Below are 14777 nucleotides of genomic sequence, written 5' to 3'. Positions count from 1 at the left end.
CTACTGGTGTGGGAAGTGTAGGTAACAAAAGTCATTAAGAGAAACATCTGTGAGTGCCAGTTGTGTACGATAATAAAAAATAGACATGTAAATGGTGCCTACACGTGACAGATTTAATACTGGACAAATTCTGGATTCAGATACAGTTGATCCTTGAATAACATGGTTTGAACTGCAAGGGGCCACTTATATGTGGGTATCTGTCACTAACTACCTCCTACAGTACTGCATGATGCAAGATTGGTTGAATCCAAGGATGTGGAACATGGAGGGGAGACTAAAGTTATATGGGGATTTTAGACTGCACTGGGTCGCTGCCCTAACCCCCCTTTGTTCAAGGGTCAACTGTATTAATAAAATAGAGGGGCCTCCTCTCTAGAGGCTCCTACTCCAGCGGGGATCAATGACACTTAAATGGATATTAAAACAAAAACAAAAACAAAAGCAGAAACAATTCCTACCAACTTTAAATATGTCGTGAGAGCCAGGTCCTAAGGCTTCAGAAGATTAATGAGATAGACTACTCTTGTGTAGGACCTTAAGAGACTGATACTTAAATAGTCATAAGAAAGAATACTACAAATCTGCTAAAAATTCTTCCCAAGGAAATCATCGAAGATGTGCAAAAAAAATTTATACAAGATTCATCAGAGTATTATTTATTGTAGCAAAAGCTTGAAGACCACTTAAATGAACAACATTAGGGGATGGGCTAAATGAGTTACAGCACATGGCTTGAATGGAGCAAATATACTAGAGCCTTTAAATGTGAAAGTATACATATAATTAAATGAAATGGGACATAGTAACAATGTTTGGAAAGCAGAATAGTACAGTGGCTCAGAGGATGGTCTTGAAAACAGGAAGTCCAATATTCGCAACGTTCACCTACTGCAATAACCCTCTCTGTGTCACCTCCTAGAGGAATATTCTAGGATAACCCCAGCCGCCTCGAATCGCCGCCGAGCCCCGCCCTCCCAACTCACGCCCATGGGCCCCACCCAGCGGAGTAACTAGCAATCCCGGGCCCGCCACCTCAGAACCCAGCGCCACTCCGGCCACGCCCTCCAGGAGGCCCAGCCCCCATCACGCACCCTCCTTGGGGCGCAGGCGCAATGAAACGCCGGCCCTGCGAACCAGCGCCGCCACGTCGGCCGCGGCTCGGGCCGCCAGGGGGCGCGCGTCCAGCCGCGCCAGGAGCTGCCGGGCGCTGGGGCCCGCGGGCGGGGAAAGGCCGCGGCCTGCGCGAGTGAAAAGAACAGATCAGCGCCCACCCTGAGCCTCAGCGAGCCACCACACCCCCGACGATCCCCCCCCTCCGCGAGCCCCCCCCCCCCCCCCCCCCCCGACCCCCCCCGCTCCGACCAGCCCCCCCTCCCCCCCCCCCGTCCCCCCCTCCCCCCCCCCCCCCTCAAGATCCCCGGGGACCGAGACCACGCCCTCCGTAGTTCCAGAGGTCGCCGACTGTCCCTCTCACCTCCCGCGATCCCCGACCATCGCGGGTGTGCCCGTGGACCCCCCGCCTGGCCCCACGATATCCCTGGAGATAGCTGTTTAACCTCAGTACTCCTGGACACCTCCGAACACCCCGCAAATACCTCTGGAGGTCTCCGACTGCCCCCTTGTAACCCCGGACTACAAACTCTCCTCCCCAATATGGAGAGGGACCTAGATTTCCCCCAGATGTCCCGACAGAACACGGTCTGCCCCCCACCCCAGTGGCCGCGGCACCCCCGAGTCCCATTCCAGATATCCTAGGCAACCCTGACGGCCCACGTGGCCCCAGAGTGCCCCCTCCACACATCCCCAGAGGCCCCCGCCTCACACCCCAAAATGCACCACAGACCCTGAGTGCCCAGGTGTCCCCAGTGACCCGGGCAGACCCCTCTGACACATCTCCCCCGAGATTCCCGAGAGCCCCCGGGTCTGGTGCGCTGCCCCGCAGCGCGGGTGTGGGTGCGGGTGCAGGTAGGGGGCCTCGAGCCCAGCCCCGGTCGCTGGGCCCCTGCCCTCTACGGCCGCCGCCCGCCCGCCGCCGCCGCCGCCGCCGCTTGGGCGCCAGGGCTGCTTTGTTTACCACCTGTCGGAAGGAAAAGGTGAGGAGCAGACAGGCGGGGCGAGGGCTGGCAGGGACGCGCCCGCTCCCTCCCCCCCGCCCCGTACCTCCTCTGCTCCGCCTAGGGTCCGCGGCGCCCCCCGCAAGCCGCTCCATGACCAGGAGTCGGCGGGGTGGACGCACGGCCGCCAGCGACGCGTTTGGAGCGCCCGGGCGCGCTCACCTGGCGGCCCGCCCGGGCCTGGACGCGGCTGAGGCCGGCCGGTCCCGTGCCCGGCGCCCCGACCAGCGCCGTGACCTACCTGGCGGCCGGCAAGGAGGCCAGGCTGTGGGAGCCAGCGCGAGCGCTTGGCCTCGCTCTGTCTCAGGCGCTGCCTCTGTTTCCCAGGACCGTGGGAAACCTCTTTCCACCCAGGGGATGTTGTTACTCCTCTGGTGAGAAGGGGAAGTCGAGGCCCAGACAAGTTAAGGGCCCCACCTGAGCTCTGACAACTACCAAGGGGATCCAGAACCCGAACCCAAGTTTACCAGGGTGTTCTGCCGCCTCCAACAGAGCTTTGCACAGCCTAGGCACTCAGTAACTTTGCAGTGAATGCTTGCCTCAGCTGGTCCCTACTGGGGAACTGGAAGAGTGTGGTGGGCTGGGGAGGGTGGCGCCCTTGGAGCCTTTGGGGTCCATGGGAGGCTTGGAGGCCCTGAGCAGGATAAGGTTTGGGGACTCAAAAAGTAGGGAGGGGCAGGCCCCCTGGAGAAGGAGGGGCGGTAGGGGCCTGGACTTGAGGAGGCTTTGAAGGCACGTTGGTGGGAGGGGACGCCAGCCAGTGAGAGGTGAGAAATAAGGTCCTTTCTAGGTTTGAAAAGGGGTGGGGTATCCGGAGCTGAAGGCCCAAGTGGGAGAGTGATTTACACAGTGCTACTATAGTGGAAGGACGAATGGGGTGCAGTGAGAGAAGGTCTGTGGCCACCATTTTGTGGAGGAAGAAACAGGGCAGGAGGGGCTCAGGGCCCCATAGCCAGCCAACAATAGCCCTGGATTTGGCAGCTTACTCCGCACACTTCCTTGGTCCAGTTCCTGTTCCACTATGGGCTGTAGATGCACTGTGTCCTGACATCCATTCTGGCTGGCTGGACAGCCTCTCTCATCCACTTCGCAGGGTCCCAGTGTTGTGGTAGGTGAAAGGGCTGATTGTTCTCTTGCTTTCATTCCTCCTGCAATCTCATGCCCCTCCCATCTCTGACCTGACCTTGTCTGAAGAGGGGCACACTGGACCTCCTTCCCTCCTCTGCCTTGTTCTCGTGGTGACTACATGGGGTTTTCACAGATCCCCAAATAGGCCCTCTGTTATTCTCACCTCCCTGCCTTTGCCCATGCTGTTCCTCTCCCTGGGAGGCCTTTTCTGACATTTGTCCACCACTGCATGTTATCAAGGCCCAGTTCAAAGACTCCAATCGTCCATTCTTCTCTTTCTGAAACAAAGAAAGAACACATGTTCATATGCAGATGGTGTATGATTGACTATGAAGAATTGTAAACCAAAGTGCTTCTGTCTGTGGGGAAGAGTCCAGGCTGATTTATTTTCCTAAGTCTTCCCAAGAAAATTCGGTTGAGGAGAAAAACCAAGGCTGAGACCTAAGCATCCATGTCCTCTCCTCCATTAGGAAGCCTTGCCTCTCTCTCCTCTAGGGCCCAGTCCCCTCTCCCTCCCCCGGGGATGTCACCAATTATGCAGGGCAGTGCCGGTCACCGGGATCATTGGCCTCTGGTCGTCTGCCTGCCTGAACTGGGATCTGCTGTGTCCCTCTTGGCTATCCCTGGAAGTACAGCTGATGTGTGAGCTCCCAGGATCCCCAGCAGAAGATGCCCGCATCTGCCCACCTTCTCTTCGAAGAAGCCAGGATGCTTGCTTTGTATAATGCTATGTAAACTTCTTACCTATGGCTTGTGGAAGGAGAAATAAGCCAACACTGGCACAATTATTATTCCCTAATTTTTTAAATTAGGAAACAGAGGCCCAGACAAGGTAACTTACTCTCTGCCTGGCTCTGTTCTTATTGAGACTTCGCGCACTGAAGATGGAAATGGCAGCTTCTAATCTGGCGTTCAGGACTTCATTTCTCACCTCTCACTGGCTGGCGTCCCCTCCCACCAACGTGCCTTCAAAGCCTCCTCAAGTCCAGGCCCCTACCGCCCCTCCTTCTCCAGGGGGCCTTCCCCTCCCTACTTTTTGAGTCCCCAAACCTTATCCTGCTCAGGGCCTCCAAGCCTCCCATGGACCCCAAAGGCTCCAAGGGCGCCACCCTCCCCAGCCCACCACACTCTTCCAGTTCCCCAGTAGGGACCAGCTGAGGCAAGCATTCACTGCAAAGTTACTGAGTGCCTAGGCTGTGCAAAGCTCTGTTGGAGGCGGCAGAACACCCTGGTAAACTTGGGTTCGGGTTCTGGATCCCCTTGGTAGTTGTCAGAGCTCAGGTGGGGCCCTTAACTTGTCTGGGCCTCGACTTCCCCTTCTCACCAGAGGAGTAACAACATCCCCTGGGTGGAAAGAGGTTTCCCACGGTCCTGGGAAACAGAGGCAGCGCCTGAGACAGAGCGAGGCCAAGCGCTCGCGCTGGCTCCCACAGCCTGGCCTCCTTGCCGGCCGCCAGGTAGGTCACGGCGCTGGTCGGGGCGCCGGGCACGGGACCGGCCGGCCTCAGCCGCGTCCAGGCCCGGGCGGGCCGCCAGGTGAGCGCGCCCGGGCGCTCCAAACGCGTCGCTGGCGGCCGTGCGTCCACCCCGCCGACTCCTGGTCATGGAGCGGCTTGCGGGGGGCGCCGCGGACCCTAGGCGGAGCAGAGGAGGTACGGGGCGGGGGGGAGGGAGCGGGCGCGTCCCTGCCAGCCCTCGCCCCGCCTGTCTGCTCCTCACCTTTTCCTTGCGACAGGTGGTAAACAAAGCAGCCCTGGCGCCCAAGCGGCGGCGGCGGCGGCGGCGGGCGGGCGGCGGCCGTAGAGGGCAGGGGCCCAGCGACCGGGGCTGGGCTCGAGGCCCCCTACCTGCACCCGCACCCACACCCGCGCTGCGGGGCAGCGCACCAGACCCGGGGGCTCTCGGGAATCTCGGGGGAGATGTGTCAGAGGGGTCTGCCCGGGTCACTGGGGACACCTGGGCACTCAGGGTCTGTGGTGCATTTTGGGGGGTGAGGCGGGGGGCCTCTGGAGATGTGTGGAGGGGGCACTCTGGGGCCACGTGGGCCGTCAGGGTTGCCTAGGATATCTGGAATGGGACTCGGGGGTGCCGCGGCCACTGGGGTGGGGGGCAGACCGTGTTCTGTCGGGACATCTGGGGGAAATCTAGGTCCCTCTCCATATTGGGGAGGAGAGTTTGTAGTCCGGGGTTACAAGGGGGCAGTCGGAGACCTCCAGAGGTATTTGCGGGGTGTTCGGAGGTGTCCAGGAGTACTGAGGTTAAACAGCTATCTCCAGGGATATCGTGGGGCCAGGCGGGGGGTCCACGGGCACACCCGCGATGGTCGGGGATCGCGGGAGGTGAGAGGGACAGTCGGCGACCTCTGGAACTACGGAGGGCGTGGTCTCGGTCCCCGGGGATCTTGAGGGGCATACTAGGTCTTCGATCGTCGGGGGTGTGGTGGCTCGCTGAGGCTCAGGGTGGGCGCTGATCTGTTCTTTTCACTCGCGCAGGCCGCGGCCTTTCCCCGCCCGCGGGCCCCAGCGCCCGGCAGCTCCTGGCGCGGCTGGACGCGCGCCCCCTGGCGGCCCGAGCCGCGGCCGACGTGGCGGCGCTGGTTCGCAGGGCCGGCGTTTCATTGCGCCTGCGCCCCAAGGAGGGTGCGTGATGGGGGCTGGGCCTCCTGGAGGGCGTGGCCGGAGTGGCGCTGGGTTCTGAGGTGGCGGGCCCGGGATTGCTAGTTACTCCGCTGGGTGGGGCCCATGGGCGTGAGTTGGGAGGGCGGGGCTCGGCGGCGATTCGAGGCGGCTGGGGTTATCCTAGAATATTCCTCTAGGAGGTGACACAGAGAGGGTTATTGCAGTAGGTGAACGTTGCAAGATTCATCGTTGGTGCGGGATTGGATCTGTCTTTTGTCAGCTGGGTTTCGAGTGGCATTTCTGAGGAGGCAGAGCCTGGAGAGGGTAGAGAATGGGGATTTAGTTACGGGGCGGGCCTAGACTAGTAGTCAAGGGGTGGAGCCTATAAACGCACTGGGGGCGTGTCTTGAAATGTCAAGGAGAGGTTGAGGTTCATAGGCTAATAAGAGGGCGGGCCCTGGAATCTTCAGCAGCCGAATCCGAGAGTAGCTCTTTCCAGGGTGGGGGCTACGGGTTTAATATGAGAGGCGGGATCTTCGTATTACTAGAAGAAAGTAGGAAGGTCTGGAGGGTTATTCAGTTCCAAGATTATTAGTTAAGAAGGCGGGATCTGGATACTTATTCGTGGGGGCGGAGCCTAGTTAAATAGATAGGCAAGTCTGTGCTTTCTAGGGGGAAGGAAATGAGCTGAGGCTAGTATATTAATTCAGTTAGCAGATCCTAGATGGTTTCCGTATCGTACTCTGCCGACTGCCTCTTTCGTCCCCCAGCCATTAGCGTGCTCGATTCTGCGGACATAGAGGTCACAGACAGTCGCCTTCCCAATGCCACTTTCATGGAACATCGGCCCCAGGTACCACCTCGCCCTCCTAATCGAGGCCACTTGCCTCGAGACTGGCACTCACATGTACACTTGTGTCCTTACTCCAGCACCGTCGGCCAGAGACCTTGGGTGCACGTACCGCACCGCCCCAAGTGACGCAGGGTAAGGCACGTTGTGCTTCGAAGCCGTCCCAGACCTCTGGTCGATTCTGTGTGGAACTTGTTCGGGGTTCTGCGGGCTTTGGCCTCACATTTAGTGGAGGCCGAGATGCAGGCGCGGACGCTCCGCTGGCAGTGCGCGGGCTGCTGAAGGACGGGCCGGCACAGCGCTGCGGCCGCTTGCAGGTGAACTGTAAGGCACCGCCCATTCGACGGTGCTAGCCCTGTCCTTGCCCTTTGTCAGTGTGCTCTCCATTTTGCCCTTCCTACAACACCCCTTGCCTTGCACTCTTACAGGTCGGTGATCTAGTGCTCCACATCAATGGAGAGTCAACTCAAGGCCTCACCCATGCCCAGGTCATGGAGCGGATTCGTGCAGGCGGCCCCAGGCTCTGTCTCGTGCTAAGCAGGCCTCTTGAGACCCACGCCAGCAAGCCTGAGGGGGTGGGAGGGCCCCGGAAAGAAGATGGTGGGTTTCCCAGGAAGAGAGGGGTCAAGGATCTGTGAGGGGGAAAGGGGGTCGCAGAGTGGTGAGGCTGGTGTCCTGGGTGAGAAGGGTTTGGTGGTCTCAATGGGGAGGGTCGAGGCTTCAGTGTTTGTGAGGGTCATGATAGTCTCCAAAGTTGCGGTGGGGAGGGCGGGGTCACAGGATAGGAATAAAGGTGGATTTCCAGAAGGGTGGTTTTTGAAGTACTAGAAGGGAAGAGGAATGAAGGGGTTTGGGATAAAAGTGGGTATTCAGAAGGAAGGGTCGTGGTCCTTGGATGGGAAGGAAGAGTGGCTCTAAAGAGAGAGGGGATGGGATGGGGATCCAGAAAGTAGGAGGTCTAGTCCCAAAAGGAGAGGGGTCAGAGAGAGACCCAGAGAGGGGTAAGAGAAAGGGTTGGGAGTTGAAGAAGGTAGGATGAGCAAGGAGAAAGTCTGGGATCCTAGATGGGAGGGATTTGATTTCCTTTGGGGGTTGTTGGAATTGATTTCTGAGGGGAGTGTTCTGGATCCAGGAGGGGAGGGGTCTTGGGAAAGGAGGTGTCGGGTCTTGAGGGGTGGCATCGGTTCCCGAAGGGCATGTCCATGCCTTGAAGGGAGGTTTCTCTAAGTACCGGGGCCGCTGCCTCCGGCAGCCTTTGGAGTCTCCCGGCCATCCATGGCCAAGGGATCCCGACCTCCTTTCCCCACCCTATCGCCCAATCTAACCCGCAGTCTTGCCATCCCCAGATCAAAGCCCAAATCTTGGGGAACCAGAGGTGATGAGGTCTCACAGCGCCAGCGCTTCCCCACTTCAGCACCCTCGACCCTATACGACGCCCAAAACCCAGGGCAGCCCGGAGCCTAGCCCAGAAGGGGCAGCCGACGGCCCCGCCGTTCCTGCTCGTGAGCCCCGCACGAGGGACCCGGAAGACCAAACCCCAGATTCCCCTGGACCCTGGCTGGTGCCAAGTGAGGAACGGCTCTCGCAGGCTCTAGGGGTCCCGGGGACCGCGCAGCTAGCCTTGGAGATGGCAGCCGGAAGGCGGAGGCACTGAACATGCATCAGACAGTTCACTTGGTATTGCCCAACCTGGATCTGGCACGCTCCGCCCTCCGCTCTCTAGCTTCGCGGTGAGAGCTTCCACTTGTCCCCCCTCCTGCTGCGCAGTCGACCAGCCCGCTCTCCCCTCGCGGCGTCAGTGGTACGACCCTCCCGGACCGGCCAGCCCTGCGCTTCTTGTTTCAGGCAGGGGAAGTAATAAAATGGTTCGATCCAGTCTTGACTTGCCGGGTGCTCTAGGCCGGGTGGGGCTGCCGAGTCCACCCGTAAAGGAGGGGGTGTGTCGATCTGGTTTCGAGGAGGGCCTCTTCTAGCAACTGTTGACAGGCTTACTTCGTGCTGTTTCTTTCATGCCCCTAGAGAGACCTTTGCTTCTGCCGGCGGGCTGTCTCCCAACTCCGATTCCCTTCGTCAACTCCTGCTTCTTTCCCATTCATTCATTTCACTTTTTTGGAGGTGCGCAGGGCTCACAGATAATTATTGCGCGCGGCGTGGGGAATGCAGAGGTGGGCCTGTTGTGACCAGTGCACCAGCATACCCACAGCCCTGGCCAGGAGTCGTCCAGATCCTCAGCTGGGCCAGATAGCAAGGCTAGAACCAGAGTAGCTTCCTTTGCCGAGAGCCTGAGGTCTTTCACTTCCTGCCTGGTCGGCCAGCTTTCCCAAGCAGGTAGACTGCCACCCTCAGGGCACGGGCTGGGGCCCTGGTGCCCCCTTCGGGGCGGAGCCGGGAAGGTGTGAGTCAGCGGGCCGGGCTAAAAAAGGCTGTTAGAACCTTTGGGCCGCGCCCCCCCCCCCCCGCCCCCGCTTCCATAGATGGTGAAGAACTGTGGCCGGCCGGGCTTGTGTGCACACGCTACACACTGGGCGTTCCCAGTCCTGGGAGAGGCCAGAGTTTTCCTCCATCCTGGGAACAGAGCCACAAAGCCAGGGCTTATATGGCCAGCCAGACTCCAATCGGGGTAGCCCCTAAGCAGGAGCTGACCGAGGCCAGAAATGTCCAGTCACCTCTGCTGTCACCACCTCCTGAACACTTGGTCCCATCCCCGCAAGGAAGGAAGCTGTGGTCTGGAGGGAATGGGCAACTCTCACCCCTATGGGGAGGGGCTGGAGAGGTGGGGGAGAGAAATTAAAGGACCCGAGTGTGAGTGTCCAGGGTGGTGTTGGGGAGGAGAGGGAGACTTCAAAGCCAGGCAAGGAGTTGGGGTATAAAGAGGTGAAGAAGTGAACCCTTGAATGATTAGCACTGTAAGCATTGTGGGGGAGTGTGCTGGGGCTTCTAGCTGACCCTGACTCAGAGCCTGGTAGAGGTGTGGCTCTGGAGAAGTCAGGAAAGGGCTTCAGAGCCCCAGCCCTATAAGCACAGTCATACCCAAGAGACTAATAACAGTAACCCTGACCACCATTTATTTAGCCTTATCCCTGCTACTGGCTTTACTCACATTACCTATTTCCGTCTAGTTACACATCTACTCAACAATCCTGATGTGTCCATTTCGCAGAGGAGAGAAATGAGGCCCAGCGAGTATAAATAGCTTGAGAGAGCTGGGGATTGAAGCGAGATTTAATCTTGTCCCATTCCCAAGCCCGTTCTCTTAATTTCACCAGCATTTGACAGGTATGAATTGAGTCCCATCTGTTTTACCTTGCACTGTGATAGGTACTGGTGAGATGCTGGAGGAATGAAACATAAAGATTTCTATCCTGGTGTAGCTGATGTAGTGGAGGGGGACAGATTTCAGAAAAGACAAGGAAAAGATAAAAGATAATTTCAGAGAGAAGTGAGAGTTATGAAGATAGCAAAAGGAGGTTATTGTGAGGGAGGTAATGATGGTGGGCTGTTGGCCTCTTTGAAGACTTAATATTTGAGCTGGGACCTAAATGACCGGAGACAAAGTGTCGGAAGTACTGGGGAACAGCAACCATTGACAGCAGTGGGAACAGCAAGTTCAAAGACCCTGATGTAGAACAGAATTTGTTTTGTTCTAGAAACTCGGGCATGTCCTCACAGAGTTGGAAAGCACACATCCAGCACTGGGAAAAGTATGCCTCATATCTTCCACTGTCCAATCACTCTTTCAACATCCTGGGCTGAAGGAGGGGAGCCCCTTCCTTGATTTTGTGGGACCCTGGGTTGGGGGGGAACAGTCAGTCCCTTGGGGAACCATCCTGGTCTTCCAGCCATGGCTCTGCTCTCCTCAAATGAGATGAGAATGAAACCAGCACCCACAGGGGGAGGGTATAGCTCAGTGGTAGAACACGTGCTTAGCACACAGGAGGTCCTGGGTTTAATCCCCAGACCTTCATTAAAATAAATAAATATACAAATTAATAACCTTATTACCCCCCCCCCCCCAAATAGAGATACTGATTCCCATGACCAGGTGCATGTCTCAGACACAGAAATCAAGGCTGAGTCAGGAAACATTACTCACTCAGGATAACACACTCTTCAAATGTCATCAGCCTTGTCAACCAGCCTGGCACCCCAGGAGACTTCCCCTCATCTCGCCAAGCTCTCAGCAGTAAATAAACCTGTATTCCTTCCTCATTCTTCATCTAAGTCTGGAGCTGACAGCCCTTCTCCTTAGAACCAGGAAATGGAGGCCCAGCATTTCGGGCCAGGACCTCCCTAGAATTGCAGAACTGAGAATCAGACCCTGTGCTCTGACACTATTATAATGTCCACCTCCATTTACCAAGCAGCTTGCTGAGCAGGCCCTGTTCCCTCTCAGCCTGTTCACGGTCGAGGTCTCATTCCCATCACGGCTTAATTTACTCCAAGGTCCACAATCCTCTATCCACAATTTCAAAATCCCCAAAGCTCTGAAAACCAACAGTTTTCCCACAAGCTGGGCACTTTTTGGTTAAAAATCCTGATCTGACTTAACCAGGAACAATTTTTGGTTCTGGCTTATCCCACTTACTGTGGCTGTCCACACCTTTCCTTGAGGAAATATTAACTTTTTTTTTTAAACGGGGCAGCCTCAGACCCTCGCCGAGAGTGTTAAATAATGTACCTTACACGCACTGTTTTCTAAAATCCAAAATATTCGGAATTCTGGAAACGTACTGGAGTTTAACCCTGGCCTTGGCCGTATTTACAACTAAGGAAACTGAGGCATTCCCCCTCCAAAGCGAAATCCCCACGGTTCTGAGTTGAGGCAGCCCCAGGCGCGTTTGTATTCTAAAAGCGTGAAAGATCTCTCCATTGCAACACATGGCACGCAGAACTGCCAAGCCTCAGAGGCTGGCGGTCCCGGAGATAGAGCGCCCTGGGGGGCTGTGCGCCGGGCGGGGAGTATCCTAGGCGGGCGGGGCGAGGGGGCTTCCGGGGCGGCAGCCACCTGGCCCGGCCTGCTTCGGCCCCGCCCGCTTCTACTCCGCGCGGTGATTCACTCCCTCCTTCGCCCCGGGGCCCCCTTCCCGGCCAGACGGCGGGCAAGACTGCTGGGTGTGCAGCGTCCTCGAACGCACGAGCAAGCGAGCAGATCCTCTGCGCCCCTACGGGCTCCGGTCCACGCCATGGCGGATTCCGAGCGCCTCTCGGCCCCCGGCTGCTGGGCCGCCTGCACCAACTTCTCGCGCACCCGAAAGGGGATTCTCCTGTTTTCTGAGATTGTGAGCGTCCCGGGACAGGCGGGTGGGCAAAGGTGGGTGGGGTGGCTGGACCACGCGGATCCGGACAGCCCCAGGGGAGGCAGGCGCGTGGTGAGGGGCTCTGCGCCGTGGGGCGCGGGGTGGGTAGATTGGTGGCGGAGGCCCGAAACCAGGGGCGCAGGGCGGGTCAGTGAAGTTTGAAGGTGGTTGGGAGCTGCTGACCCACGGGGTGAGACAAGAGGCCCATAGGGCATTTGCGGGGCCCCGTGGAGGGATACACGGTGGACTCATCCAAGGGGTCCCCACGGGCTGGGAGGTGGAGGAGGGTCTCCCGTGACAGGGCGTGGTGCGGCCTGGGCACTGGCGGGCGGGCTGGCAGAGCGCCCAGGGGCGGGACCTCTTGGGGTGGGGCCCCGCGCGCTAGTCCCGCAGGGCAGGGCGATCCGCCCTTCCCAAGTTCTTCCTCGCCCTTCTGTGGTGGGGCGGGAGGTGTTTAGATATTTGGGCCGCTTGGAAACCTCGGCTTATCGCCCCTCTCAAAGTGGGCGCCGTTTTTGAGTCACTTGTAAAAGGGGTGCGGCGCCTTTAACTGAGCTCTGCCCCTTCGGTGTGACACTCACCGCTTCTCAAAGGGGTTGCCGGGGGAACCGCACGTCCCGCCCCGTCAAAAGCCCTGAAGCTGGTGCTGGCAGTGCTTACAAAAAACACCTGAAGGCACCACTCTCCGAAGGCTGCCACTATTCCAGAAGGGAAAAGGGGAGAAACTGATGCGCACAACCCTATCCCTTACTAGTTGGGTGACCCTGGACAAATCACTTAATGTCTGTCTCTGTGCCTCCCTTTTCTCATCTATAAGATAAAGACGCTACTAATAGTACACAGCTCATTAGGTTGTTGTGATGACTGAACGAATTAATACTTGTACAACTCTTAGAACAATATGTGGAATACAGTGTGCACACAATAACTGTTTAGCTATTATTATTTGCCATCTTCCCAGTCCTGGTAGGCATCTGAGTCTGAAACTCCCAATTTAAACCAATCTTCTCCGCCCTGGGAGTTGATGGAGGTCCCCTTTCACGTGTCATTCTTCCAGATACTGTGCCTGGTGATTCTGATCTGCTTCGGTGCCTCAGCATCAGAATACTCTTTCCTGTCTGTGATTGAGATGATCTTTGCTGCCATCTTCTTTGTCGTCTACATGTGTGACCTGCACACCAAGATACTGATCATCAACTGGCCTTGGAGTGTGAGAAAGGGGCCACAATGGCCAGGCTAGGGAGGGGTCTGGGAAGGTGGTATTGTAGAGGGAATTCTGGATACTGACTTCTCTTTTCTCCCTGCACATCACAGGATTTCTTCAGAACCCTCATAGCAGTCATCCTCTACCTGATCACCTCCATTGTTGTGCTTGTTGAGAGAGGAAACAACTCCAAAATTGCCGCAGGGGTAAAGGCTGTAGAATCTGCTCCAAAGCATAGAGAGAGGGGTTTGAGGATCCTGGGGCCATTTCTGCCTCTGCTTCTGCCAGGAAGTGTGTGACCTACAGTAGGTCACCTTTGTCCTCAGGGTCTGCAGGAAACTCTGACCCAGGCCCTGTTTTTTCTCCCCAAGTCGTATTTGGTGTAAAGGGGCATCCCTTGTCCAACATGGGGACCTTTGTGTGAAGCACAAAGAGGTGGCCCCTTTGTCATCACGCTAGACTACCATCTGCTAAAGCTTTGTCTCACTGTACAGTATGAATGGTTCCACCTATATGTGGGGCCACTGTGTGGCTGCACTGTGTTGAGAGGTACTAGGAAGAGGGAGGGTGGGGTACAGTTCAGTCTTCTGGCCTTTCCCTCGGGCTCTCTGGCTTCCCAACCTGGGGCTTTAGTCACCACCCCTGTGTGGGGGCAGTCACTGGAGGTGGTGGATACCAGGAGGTAAGAGGTTGAGTAGGCTTATCAGCTTAATCCAACCCCTCTCATTCCCATCCCCATTCCAGGTACTGGGCCTAGTCGCCGCAGGCCTCTTTGGCTATGATGCCTACATTACCTTCCCCTTGCGGCAGCAAAGACATACAGCAGCCCCTACTGGTAAGTGTCTGTGTGTGGGAGGGGGTGTTGCTAAGAGGGCTGAGAAGGAAATGAGTCTTTCAAGGGCGTGAATGCCAACTCTGTCCCTTATTGGCACGTAAGACTTTATTGCCAAGAAGTATCTTAAGCTTCAGTAGTCTTATCTGTAAAATGGACATATGGATCCAGCCAATGCTTTCTCTCTTTTCCTCACTTGCAGACCCTGCAGATGGTCCGGTGTAGGTGAACTCCGTTTCTCTCAGCAACCTGCAAAGAACACCTCCATCGAAATAATTCCTCCCCTCCCCTACAATACTCCCAGCCAACTCCCAGCCCTCTATTGAGGTAAAAGTGCCTTTATCGGGAGATTTTGTCTTCTAGCCTGCCATTCAACCCTCCTGGGTGTGGCCACGTTTACGGGTGTGCCTAGGTCCCCCTTTCTTCTGCAGCATCCAAACCGAGACTCCAGTTCTGCCTGGACTATGCCCCCACCCCAGCTACAAAAGGAAGGTGCCTTGGATTTCAGACTCCAGGCCCCAGGTTGTGATCCACTCCAAATAACCTCAGCGTGTGTGTGGGTGGGGGTGGTTCTGTGGAGGAGTAAATAAATAGTAAGTAGATTGTTAGAACATATGATGACAAATAAATTAATGCTTTGATCAAATGTAGATAAATCTCAAGCATCAGGGTTGGGGGAAATTGGGGAGGGAGGGGACAGCTGGAACAAGGAGGTAAAGAAGCCAGGCCTG

The 14777-nt window shown here is 57.0% G+C and overlaps 2 protein-coding genes across 3 annotated transcripts; both read left to right on the top strand.

Annotated features, from left to right (window-relative positions):
* Positions 1–4805: 4805 nt before the first annotated feature.
* Positions 4806–8596, top strand: MAGIX (MAGI family member, X-linked). Of its 2 annotated transcripts, XM_064483142.1 has the most exons (6): positions 4813–4897; positions 5738–5884; positions 6634–6716; positions 6794–7030; positions 7142–7313; positions 8060–8596. In XM_064483142.1, exons 1-6 carry the CDS (start codon positions 4849–4851, stop codon positions 8365–8367), a joined length of 996 nt encoding a protein of 331 aa, XP_064339212.1. In that variant the 5' UTR covers positions 4813–4848; the 3' UTR covers positions 8368–8596. The 2 variants fall into 2 exon arrangements, with proteins under 2 accessions (XP_064339213.1, XP_064339212.1); XM_064483143.1 differs by lacking the exon at positions 5738–5884 and having other exon boundaries at positions 4806–4897.
* A 3138-nt stretch (positions 8597–11734) lies between these two features.
* On the top strand, positions 11735–14692 carry PLP2 (proteolipid protein 2). Its single transcript, XM_031445231.2, has 5 exons — positions 11735–11992; positions 13068–13220; positions 13325–13420; positions 13959–14049; positions 14249–14692. Exons 1-5 carry the CDS (start codon positions 11897–11899, stop codon positions 14269–14271), a joined length of 459 nt encoding a protein of 152 aa, XP_031301091.1. The 5' UTR covers positions 11735–11896; the 3' UTR covers positions 14272–14692.
* Positions 14693–14777: the final 85 nt, after the last annotated feature.

The sequence above is a fragment of the Camelus dromedarius genome, chromosome X (genome assembly GCF_036321535.1).
Source record: "Camelus dromedarius isolate mCamDro1 chromosome X, mCamDro1.pat, whole genome shotgun sequence".
NCBI lineage: Eukaryota > Metazoa > Chordata > Mammalia > Artiodactyla > Camelidae > Camelus > Camelus dromedarius.
Note: the sequence above shows the minus strand (reverse complement) of the source record. Positions and strands in the feature narration are given on the sequence as shown.

Bases quoted from the DNA above. Each gene is read 5' to 3' on its own strand.
- MAGIX (XM_064483142.1), top strand. From the start codon at position 4,849: ATGGAGCGGCTTGCGGGGGGCGCCGCGGACCCTAGGCGGAGCAGAGGA. The intron at 5,885-6,633 runs GTGCGTGATGGG...TTCGTCCCCCAG, and splicing joins GCGCCTGCGCCCCAAGGAGG to CCATTAGCGTGCTCGATTCT. The intron at 7,031-7,141 runs GTGAACTGTAAG...GCACTCTTACAG, and splicing joins AGCGCTGCGGCCGCTTGCAG to GTCGGTGATCTAGTGCTCCA.
- PLP2 (XM_031445231.2), top strand. From the start codon at position 11,897: ATGGCGGATTCCGAGCGCCTCTCGGCCCCCGGCTGCTGGGCCGCCTGC. The intron at 13,421-13,958 runs GTAAAGGCTGTA...TCCCCATTCCAG, and splicing joins ACTCCAAAATTGCCGCAGGG to GTACTGGGCCTAGTCGCCGC. The intron at 14,050-14,248 runs GTAAGTGTCTGT...CCTCACTTGCAG, and splicing joins ACATACAGCAGCCCCTACTG to ACCCTGCAGATGGTCCGGTG.